General features: G+C 40.4%; 1 protein-coding gene across 1 annotated transcript; it reads right to left on the bottom strand.

Annotated features, from left to right (window-relative positions):
* Window positions 1-944: 944 nt before the first annotated feature.
* On the bottom strand, window positions 945-11,204 carry LOC139471295 (transmembrane protein 222-like). The gene is made up of 6 exons (XM_071253596.1): window positions 10,998-11,204; window positions 9,856-9,940; window positions 5,788-5,819; window positions 4,072-4,165; window positions 3,069-3,199; window positions 945-1,646 (listed from the first exon to the last, which is right to left on the bottom strand). Exons 1-6 carry the CDS (start codon window positions 11,162-11,164, stop codon window positions 1,547-1,549), a joined length of 609 nt encoding a protein of 202 aa, XP_071109697.1. The 5' UTR covers window positions 11,165-11,204; the 3' UTR covers window positions 945-1,546.
* Window positions 11,205-11,435: the final 231 nt, after the last annotated feature.

Below are 11,435 nucleotides of genomic sequence, written 5' to 3' on the forward strand. Positions count from 1 at the left end.
TATAGTCTGCTTGGACAAACAAATTCTGGAGTCACATGAAATTGTACAATGGTGTGATTGAACGATATACAACGATATACAACAATATACAACAACAAACCAGTCTTCAGACTTAACAAGCATGAAGTCATATCCGCATGTTGATTTGCAGGAGACACAGTAACAAATCGGAAATGGACCAATATCTATTAAGAGACCGACCATTTAATATGATGGAGTGTGCATGCGCTTGTGTCTGTGAGTGTGTGCCTGTGCGTGTGTGCGTGCATGCGCTCTATCTTTGACTGTGTCTGTGCGTGTGTGTGTGTGCATGCGCTCGTGTCTTTGACTGTGCATATGTGTGTGTGCATGTGCATGTGCTTGTGTCTGTGTGTGTGTGCATGTGCTCGTGTCTGTGTGTCTGTGTGTGTGTCCATGGGGTCGTGTCTGTGTGTGCATGTCCCAAGCAGATGGCCACATGGACATCAGACATTCAGGGCATGTCCCAAGCAGACGGCCACATGGACATCAGACATTCAGGGCATGTCCCAAGCAGACGGCCACATGGACATCAGACATTCAGGGCATGTCCCAAGCAGACGGCCACATGGACATAAGACATTCAGGGCATGTCCCAAGCAGACGGCCACATGGACATCAGACATTCAGGGCATGTCCCAAGCAGACGGCCACATGGACATAAGACATTCAGGGCATGTCCCAAGCAGACGGCCACATGGACATCAGACATTCAGGGCATGTCCCAAGCAGACGGCCACATGGACATCAGACATTCAGGGCATGTCCCAAGCAGACGGCCACATGGACATAAGACATTCAGGGCATGTCCCAAGCAGACGGCCACATGGACATCAGACATTCAGGGCATGTCCCAAGCAGACGGCCACATGGACATAAGACATTCAGGGCATGTCCCAAGCAGACGGCCACATGGACATCAGACATTCAGGGCATGTCCCAAGCAGACGGCCACATGGACATCAGACATTCAGGGCATGTCCCAAGCAGACGGCCACATGGACATAAGACATTCAGGGCATGTCTCCAGCAGACGGCCACATGACAGTGAACCAGATTCTGGCTTGAATGCGCCACAATGAAACAAGGCTCTTGTTGGTCACCAACCGAGCACAAAGAGCTTCTTTGCATAGTACTTAATTAACTTGTCCACGATACATGACTGTTCATTGATACAAAGCTCCTGATTTCTGGAGGCCCAGACACCTCATAAAATTGTAAATTTTGTAGGTGAGTGAGCGAGATGGTTCAGTATTTCAAGTGTCATAAGTGAGACTACTATTCTAAACCAAGTTCCAAATCACTTGGTGACATATTTTCCACAGAATTACACAATTAATTAACATCAATACCAAATCACAAACTGCTTGCGTTCCTTTCTAAAATAGCTGTATTTGTGCTTGAGACGCAAAGAGATGATTGTGCCCCTGCATACAATGTCCAGGCATCACCTGTGCATTCTCCATGTCGTTCTGGGTCTGATGATCACGTTAGATTTGGGGATTTCAGAGTTGCGGGGGGGGGGGGATCACATTTCAGAGTTGGGGATCTGTGTGGCCAGCACAGCGATGAGGACGACTGCAGCAATCAACAAGAACGGCAGCCACGTCTTCAGGAAGCCTCCGATACTGAAATCAAAGTCATGTGTCAGTGTAACTTTAAAGATATTTTATTTTGTTGAAAAGTCAGCTGTCTAAATAAACCTAGGGCCGTCGCGAGGGTGTCTGCAGTAAACGACGGCTCCAGCACCATGAGAGCTCCGTGAACAACACTCTCCCTCAGGTTCTGGACATACTCCTAAAATCAGTGAAACCAGGGCTTGATGCGTGTGTTATTTTATGTTATTTTCCAGCTATATCATCTCAGGCTGTAAATAACCAAGTTCGGACCAGACAAACCTGTGGTTGATATTATATGTAATGTACTCCTAAAATTAGCATCAGGTAAAACCATTGTTAGTTATTTTATGCTGCAGTCAGCAATTTTCCAGCTAGATCATCGATGTCTGTAAATAATCAAGTTCGGACCAGACAAACCTGTGGTTGATATTATATGTAATGTACTCCTAAAATTAGCATCAGGTAAAACCATTGTTTGTTATTTTATGCTGTAGTCAGCAATTTTCCAGCTAGATCATCGATGTCTGTAAATAATCAAGTTCGGACCAGACAAACCTGTGGTTGATATTATATGTAATGTACTCCTAAAATTAGCATCAGGTAAAACCATTGTTTGTTATTTTATGCTGTAGTCAGCAATTTTCCAGCTAGATCATCGATGTCTGTAAATAATCAAGTTCGGACCAGACAAACCTGTGGTTGATATTATATGTAATGTACTCCTAAAATTAGCATCAGGTAAAACCATTGTTAGTTATTTTATGCTGCAGTCAGCAATTTTCCAGCTAGATCATCGATGTCTGTAAATAATCAAGTTCGGGCCAGACAAACCTGTGGTTGATATTATATGTAATGTACTCCTAAAATAAGCATCAGATAAAACCATTGTTTGTTATATACTGCAGTCAGCAATTTTCCAGCTAGATCATGGATGTCTGTAAATAATTGAGTTCGGATCAGGGAAATCTGTGGTTGATCTTATAAGTATTATAATGAACTGCTGAAATAAGCATTCATCGGGTGAAATTAGGACGTCTTTGCTTTGTTCTTGTTTGTTGTTTTAAGCCGCAGTCAGCAATCTTCAATAAAAGGATGACTGCCATTTAATAGTCAAGTCTGGACCAGAGAAACCAGTGATCGATATTATGATAAACAACTTAGGGTGCATTGCAAATATAATATGCACATTTTATCATTATTGTTGTTGTGGTTGTTGTTGTGATGATGATGATGATGATTATTATTATTTAGGGAATCCTAGGTTCATTGTGCCTTCCAGAATATCCATGGGTTCATTGTAAGAGGATATATAAAGATAAAGAAATTCATACTTGAGCCAAATTGCTACAAGAGTGTGAATAAAACGACAAATTGTTTAGAGCATCACCTGACATAAACAACATTTAACAACAGTGCTGATGACCGACATACCTGACAAACTTCCCCCGACACAACATGAGGAAACACAGCTTGATCATGTTCCAAGAGTGACTGTTGCCATAATTCATCAGATCTAACGCCATGGCAACATGAGAGTGGCAGTTGTCACAACACAGGTTGTGCTGAAAGTAGAGAGTAATTCACATTAGACTCACGTGTCGTCACATGTAGTACAATGTACCCCCAAAATGTAAGCCTTCAAATTCACTCATTACTGATCCAGGCCATAAGAGAAGTCAGTGGTAACATTTACCCAAGTAAGCTACTCTGCTGACCGAGGCCGTAACAGAAGTCAATCATGACAATCGTTGCCACAAGGCTACTCTACTGGCCGTCATGACAGAAGTCAATCATGACAATCATTGCCACCACAAGGCTGCTCTAGTGGCCTAGGCCATGGCAAAATTCAATCATGACAATCATTGCCACCACAAGGCTGCTCTACTTGCCCCAGGTCATGACAGAAGTCAATCATGACAATCACTGCCACAAGGCTGCTCTAGTGGCCTAGGCCATGACAGAAGTCAATCATGACAATCCTTGCCACCACAAGGGTGCTCCATGACAGAAGTCAATCATGACAACCGTTGCCACCATAAAGCTACTCTATTGACCCAGGCCATGACAGAAGTCAATCATGACAACCGTTGCCATGGCAAGGCTACTCTACTGACCCAGGTCGTGACAGAAGTCAATCATGAAGATCGTTGCCACAAGGCTACTCTACTGGCCATCATGACAGAAGTCGATCATGACAACTGTTGCCAACATAAGGCTACTCTACTGACCCAGGCCATGACAGAAGTCAATCATGACAATTGTTGCCACCACAAGGCTGCTCTACTGGCCGTCATGACAGAAGTCAATCATGACAATTGTTGCCACCACAAGGCTACTCTACTGGCCTAGGCCATGACAGAAGTCAATGATGACAATCATTGCCACCACAAGGCTGCTCAATGGTAAAGGCAGGCAACATGAGACCTCATCTCACCATTCTGTGTTTATACTCTTCAGATGCGTCAGCAACAGCCTTATCCCAGGACTCCTTGCCGCCTCGAACCTTTTCCAGATCCAGCTGCCAGAACCTGTAATGAATGATGACTTCATCTTAATTCTACTCTTAAACCTAATATAGAGTTCAAGGTCATTGTGGTAAACCAAAACATTGATAGACAACAGAACTCACTACTTCAATTTGATGATGTTATTCGTGAGCTTCCGTTACCGTAACTGACACATCATTCTAATCACTTTAACACATAATAATACTGTATGTACAGCTATACGTACTACTGACAACAACATCGATCTGATTCACGTGTCAGGGTTAGAACTAAACTGAAAAGCTTTACTAGCCTGAGTAAAGATACAATGCCCTGGTAATGTTCCAACAATGGGGAAATTTGGGAACTTGTTATAGCCCACAGGAATTTGTAATAGCCACGGGATAGCAGGCTAGTGTTAATTTCTAACTCTGCGTGTAAACATATACCGGTAATCACTTTCAGGAATGAGAGTTATCTCCCTTAAATCACACATAAGCCACTGGATTGTCTGGCTTGATAATTTACAGGCGTGTGTCACAGCAATCTGCTTAAATTCAGTTCTCGCTACCGGTAAACAAAGATCTGAGGACATCCCATCAGGGGTCACGTCAGAACGACCTTTCATCCGACCAATCAGAGCATCGCTTACCAAATTATGAAAGTGATAGTCGGAATGTGATTTCTAATCATGCAGCCTTGAAAACTTAAACTCCGAACGATAGTTACGGGTTTAACGACTGAATACATACAATCTAGACCATCTATTAGCCATTCAAGAATGTTCTTTTGTTCAGGTTTCAAATTTCTTATCAAGAATTTGTCAAAATATGTTTCGAAGTGTAGTCGCCAATTTGAAATTAGTGCCGTAAAGCACGAGAAAGCTGCCTTCTGATTGGTCATTCCATTGGTCGGTCAAAGTTCGCGCAAGGTCAGTCTGACGTGACCCTGAAGGGAATGTCCTCAAATCTTTGTTTAGCGGTAGCGAGAATTAAGATCTGATTTTAATGAGATTGCTGTCACAAAGCCATCCTCCAAAGGCAAGGGAGTTAACTGACAATAGAAGTTCAGTTTGCACCTTTGCCAAACTAGGTTGGAATTTTGGAGTTATATGTTGGCTGCATAGTCCAATCAAAATCGCACAACGAAATCAACATCTGGTTCCTAAACTGGCTTGCAGACTTTGGTTGATTGCAGGATTTGCAAAGCATGTGTAGCACTAACTTAGCATCCACAGATATTTTCCAAATCTTGTCACGCTTATAATCAAGGTGCTTAAATGATTTGATGCACTTCGCAAAGTAAGACCAGTTTTTAAACAATATTGATCTTGATTTTCAATCAGATTGTCTTCACTGGGCACTGCCATTTTGTTTGAATCAAATGCAATCTCATTGGTCGATAGGAGGGACAAAGAAGGGACAAAACTCCTAAAAGCCACTGGTGGCGCTACGATAGTGCACAAAAATTCCTGCCTAGTTCGGCAAGGGTGGAAACTGAACTTTTACAGTCAGTTAGCTCCCTTTGTCTCGGGAGGATGTCACATAGCTGGAAGATTGCTGAGTGCAGTGCACAAGAAACCAACACAGTTGACCCTGTGCTGATTGTTTAGACTGTGCAAAACAGCTTAACCCGGTATATTTAAAGTTGGTGTGTCTCCATACCTTGTTGGGTTACCAAACGCCATCTCATCTTCCTGCAAAAACAAATTCTGGTTGAATTGTCACATATTTTAACAATACTGTTTTCTTCAAACATTCCCAGAAATTAAATGACTAAAGAGTGAGTGAGTGAGTGAGTGAGTGAGTGAGTGAGTGAGTGAGTGAGTGAGTATGGTTTTACGCCGCTTTTAGCAGTATTCCAGTAATATCACAGCTTGGGACATCAGAAATGGGCTTCACACATTGAAATGACTAAAGATCTCCAGTTTGATATTATGACAAATATGACAAAGCTTCAATCAAAATTAGCAGCAGTGTTAAGAAAAACTTGCATGAGACACTTTCTGAGAGAGACAAATCTCCAGGGTTATACCATCACGATGAAGTCCTACCTCTCTTGCTGTTGATTCGAGCCAGGAAGTAAAACGGACGCAACTAAAGGTCACTATGATTTGTTTGTTTGTTTGTTTGTTCTTTACAACAGTGCTCAGCAATATTCCAGCTACATGACGTCGGTGTGTAAATAATTGAGTCTGGACCAGACAATCCAGTGAATGACATCATGAGCATCGATCCACACCATTGGGATACAGTGACATGCATCAACCAGTGAGCCTGACCACCCGATCCTGTTAGTCGCCTCTTACGACAGGCATAGGCGCCTTTTACAGCAAGCATGGCTTGTGAAGACCTATTCTAACCCGGATCTTCACGGATGATGCACATTGAAAAGTATTCCAGTTATATCACTGCCCGTCAGCTTGATGTTGGAGAGAGCCAGGGATTTCTTAAACTGTCACCACCTTGGTGAAACCCACGAGCACGGGTATGGTGCTGACAAACCTAGAAAAATAATCAGTGTGAATCTGGGATTTGATCCCACAATCATAGGTTCTTGGCATGCCTAAGGGACAGAACTGTGCATAGTGAATTGCGGCACCTTAGATGACTGGGCCACTAATGCCCCCAACTTTTGGTTAGGGGTGTCACGATTAATCGAAATATCGATATATTGCTATTGGTAAGCACTTAAAGTCAATAAATCGACTGTTAAATCAGTTTCCGATCAATAGTATCGATTTCAGTTTGGAATATCGATAGTTTCGATTGTAGTTGCCATATCAATAAAATACATGCAATGCTGTTCAAATTTGTTTTTCTTTTGATCATGAGTGGTAGTAATTTACACATGGTAATGTGGAAGTTTCTTTTTCTTAAATTATTAAGGTAAAGAAAAAACAAATCAGTCACATCTCAAACTTTACTTTTTATTTGTTGTTATGGTTATCACATTCAAAGGAAACTTCAGTTCCAAGGTTTAATTCAACTCTAAAATCCATCAAAAATGATACACTGAAAACTATCGACATTATTTTATTTTTTTTCGTTATTTCGCCATATTGAAGAGACGAAACGCGGTTTTGAACACAAACTTAGGATACTGGCAATAGCGATCAGCTGTTTCGCTTAGGGTTATAATTATTTTAAATATATTTAGTAAAAGCTTAAAATAAAATAACAAGATATTGGAATATATCACCCCTGATAAAAAAATAAATAGTTTCAAATAAAATTTTTGCCGATCCTTACATCATGTGTGCATTAAAATCCTGCAAAGTTATATCATTGGGTGTATCTTGACGGAATCACCAGTAAATTCCAAGAAAACGTGTGTACAGCTGATTGCTGTTTCTGACTTAGTTTACAAGAAAAGAAAATACAATTTAAACGGTAAATCAACATGTCTGGTGATTTTTTATCTCTAATTTCAAATTTGTACTGACCAAGTTTCTCATCACCGGTTCGTTTACTGGAATTCGCTGAAGGGGTACGGTGTCATTTTTTTAGCACATAATATTCGAATTTGTTTTTACAAAAAATATACTGAATCCGCTAGAGGGGGGTGAGCATTATACTCGGGTGCGCACTATACTCAAGAAAATACGGTAAGTTATTGTTTGAAAAAAACAATTTTAGGTTAGATAAACAATGATAGATGTGAATTTGGAGTACATTTTGAGAGAAATTATTATGTAATGGGTAACATTAGTGTGATATGGTCAGTCTTAGTTCATTTATTTGTTAAATAAATTGACTTTGTCAATTTCATTCTTCACATGTGTCGCTTGTAGTCCATGTCATAATGCTGGATGCTTTTGGACAAGACAAGTGAGTGAGTGAGTGAGTGAGTATGGTTTTACGCTGCTTTTAGCAATATCCCAGCAATATCACGGCGGGGGACACCAGAAATGGGCTTCACACATTGTACCCATGTCGGGAATTGAACCCGGGTCTTCGGCGTGACGAGCGAACGCTTTAACCACTAGGCTACCCAACCGCCCGACAGGACGAGTGAAGTCATTGTAGTAGGTTCAGGGCCAGCCACCAATACATGTGTCCCTCTACACATACAACTGTTTATACCGCAGTGTTAACTGAAACAACCATTACTAGACAATACAATTAACACATAACATTCATTTATATAGAAACTAAATATAGCTTAAGCTCTATGCTAAGTGTTTGGCATGAAGACAATTAACACAATAACGACAATGGACAATGATTTGACATTGGTAAGTGTTGATATACCCCTGGCACATTTTACACAAGAATAACTGTCTTACAAATGTTTTTATTGATAAACATTCATTGTATTTAGAAATGTAGATAGCGTTTAACACCAGACTGTGTTCCTAGCCTTTCCTTCCTCACATTAGACTGATCGTTCTCACTGCGTACATCTTCCTTGGCGCTGTCAAGACTATTTTGACTAACCACGAGCTCATTTTTCTTTGAGATACTTGTTTTAAAATGCATATAAATTATTTAATCTCATACTTATAGTTTACTGTACATCTCCTTTAAATCTCCATTCCATTATGATAATCCATGACCCCTTTGAAACCATACTTTGTATTTGAGTCTGCTTCAAAAGACACGAAGGGGCACGGGTGGCCCAGTCATCTAAAGCGCTGCGATTCGCTGCGCAGAGTTGTGTCCCTTGGGCAGCCAGAAACCTAAGAGTGTGGGTTCGAATCCCAGTTCTCCCGATTATGTTTCGAGGTTTGTCAGCACCATACCCGTGCTCGTGAGTTTCACCGAAGTGGTAAATGTCTGACCTGCATCACTTTGGGCTTTCCTCCCACATTAGGCAGACACACGGTGATATAACTGTTATACTGTTAAAAACGGCGTTAAACCAACTCACTCACTCGAATGACACGATGCTAATTATTGACATCCAATGTTACAGTTACAGTTTTTTCCTCATTGTAACAAGCACCGACCAGTACACAACTTGACTTTACCATGCCTTCTCAAATACCACAGGACTTCCCAGCCTCTGTCTTACTTCTCAGGGTGCTGTGGTACAAAACAACCTTAGCCCTACGACTGTCGTAAGTCTATGTTAATGTATGGGAGTTACGATCACCTTAGCGCTAAGATCACTTTGTACAACAACACACTGGGTACCGTTGTATAAAACAACCTTAGCCCTACGACTGTCGTAAGTCTATGTTAATGTATGGGAGTTATGATCACCTTAGTGCTAAGATCACTTTGTAAGACAACACCCTGGGTACCGTTGTACAAAACAACCTTAGCCCTACGACTGTCGTAAGTCTATGTTAATGTATGGGAGTTATGATCACCTTAGCGCTAAGATCACTTTGTAAGACAACACCCTGGGTACCGTTGTACAAAACAACCTTAGCGCTACGACTGTCGTAAGTCTATGTTAATGTATGGAAGTTACAATCACCTTAGCGCTAAGATCACTTTGTACAACAGCACCATGGGTACTGTTGTACAAAATACCTTAGCTATACAACGGTCATAAGTTTATGTTAAGGTTACAATCACCTTAGTATTAAGAACGCTTTAGGAAAACAACTAGGGGACACACCAATCTGCACATCGATTTGCAGCACTTAGACGACTGGGGCCATTATTGTTTTAGGGGAGTGCACTGGCTAGATTAAGCTTTGGATCTATCATCCTTGTCAACAAGAATATTGCATTTTGTATCTTCACATATATCAAAATTGAGTGTTTCCAATTACATACTGAAACAAAATATGGTCCTGCAAAGTCTCGAATGACACCGGAGGTCGTTGCAATTCCCATGTGTCCGATGAACGGGAAAAGCCACCTGAAAAAGAAAGAAACAAACTTATCACTTGTACACACTTGCTTATAGTACAGTACTCTGGTCCAATTCCCTACTGCGTAGGGGCCTCGCACATACTTTGAAAACAAATGTGGGAAGGGTTCCTTTTAAGATAACCCATAGACCATGTCATTAGTTTCACATCTAGTTTTCATTATTTTATTATTATCATGTTTATAAGGCAAAAAAGCTCAACCTTCTCAAACAAAGTTGAATATATGTCAATCTTTATGCCTATCATTGGAAACACTTTGTGCGCCACTGGTACACTACTGGTTCTAATGTTTGGAATATACTTTAGCGAAAAGCATTGAATGAAATAAGGAAATGACAGAATTGTACAAACTAGGATAACCATTTTTACCATTCACAAAATGTTTCATCCTTTTCAAATATACATTAAGAATGAAAACACAATGCCTTTTTTATAAAGTGGTCAAATGTAACAAATGTTATATTTTGGATAACACTTTCTTTGGAAAGTTTTTGTTTGTTTGTTGTTTAACGCCGCACTCAGCAATATTCCAGCTATATGACGGCGGTCTGTAAATAATCGAGTCTGGACCAGACAGTCCAGTGATTGATATCACGAGCATCGATCCACTCTTTGCTGAGTCACATCAGGGTTTCAAACCAACGCTCTACCACTAGACAACTGTCAGATTGAGAATGGACACAAATAATCTATACCCACAAATCCTTTGGGACAAATTAGAAAGCATGCATGTTTAAATCAGTAAATTTATCAAGATGGTTCATGCATGTTGCATATACTGACAATTCTGATATTGTCCACTAATCCTTATGATGATAACACATTTTCTTCTATATGAATATATTATTACGCTAGACACGCTATCATCGAGTTCCTATGTTCGGCAAAGACTATATAGAACGATTGCAATGTTTTGGTACTTTGTAAAAACAATATAAAAATGATAAGAATCCGGGTAGTCATTGTTGATTGTTATGCTATATTTAGTTGGTAAGATGTCTAAATATGACGATCTTTGAGTTTGTTATTGTTTACTCCACTTACGTTATACAAGGTATCGGTGTCCACACAATGCAGTGGGGGTACCGACATTTGTTGTGATCTATTCTGTTGTTTCCGTTATACATTGGAAGTTGACCTGGCATATTAATCGTGGAACGTTCGCTATTGATACTGTCAAATGACATCTGTGATTCTGTTTTGGTCGCCATTCATTTCCTTAACGTAAAGTGAGTGTTCAGTAAATACTATTTTTCATTATCCGCATCTGACATTGTATCTGCATTAATGTCATTTTATAACAAGATACATAAAGACTAAATCATATTTTATACAATTATACTGTTCCGTATTACATGAAATATACAGTTTTGATGAAACATTTGCCTCAACATCGATAATTCAATAACCGCTCCCTATACGTTCGTAAATGTTCGTCATTGTCCGGTGTTTTCCGTGAACCCGTACAAGGACGGCAAAAAA

The sequence above is a fragment of the Haliotis cracherodii genome, unplaced genomic scaffold, assembly GCF_022045235.1.
Source record: "Haliotis cracherodii isolate W230 unplaced genomic scaffold, xgHalCrac1.p SCAF_22, whole genome shotgun sequence".
NCBI lineage: Eukaryota > Metazoa > Mollusca > Gastropoda > Lepetellida > Haliotidae > Haliotis > Haliotis cracherodii.

Excerpts from the sequence above, each read along its gene's own strand:
- LOC139471295 (XM_071253596.1), bottom strand. The coding sequence starts at position 11,164 with ATGGCGACCAAAACAGAATCACAGATGTCATTTGACAGTATCAATAGC. Across the intron at positions 9,941-10,997 it reads ACACCGATACCTTGTATAAC|GTGGCTTTTCCCGTTCATCG; the intron begins GTAAGTGGAGTA and ends TTTCTTTTTCAG. Across the intron at positions 4,166-5,787 it reads GCGTTTGGTAACCCAACAAG|GTTCTGGCAGCTGGATCTGG; the intron begins GTATGGAGACAC and ends CATTCATTACAG.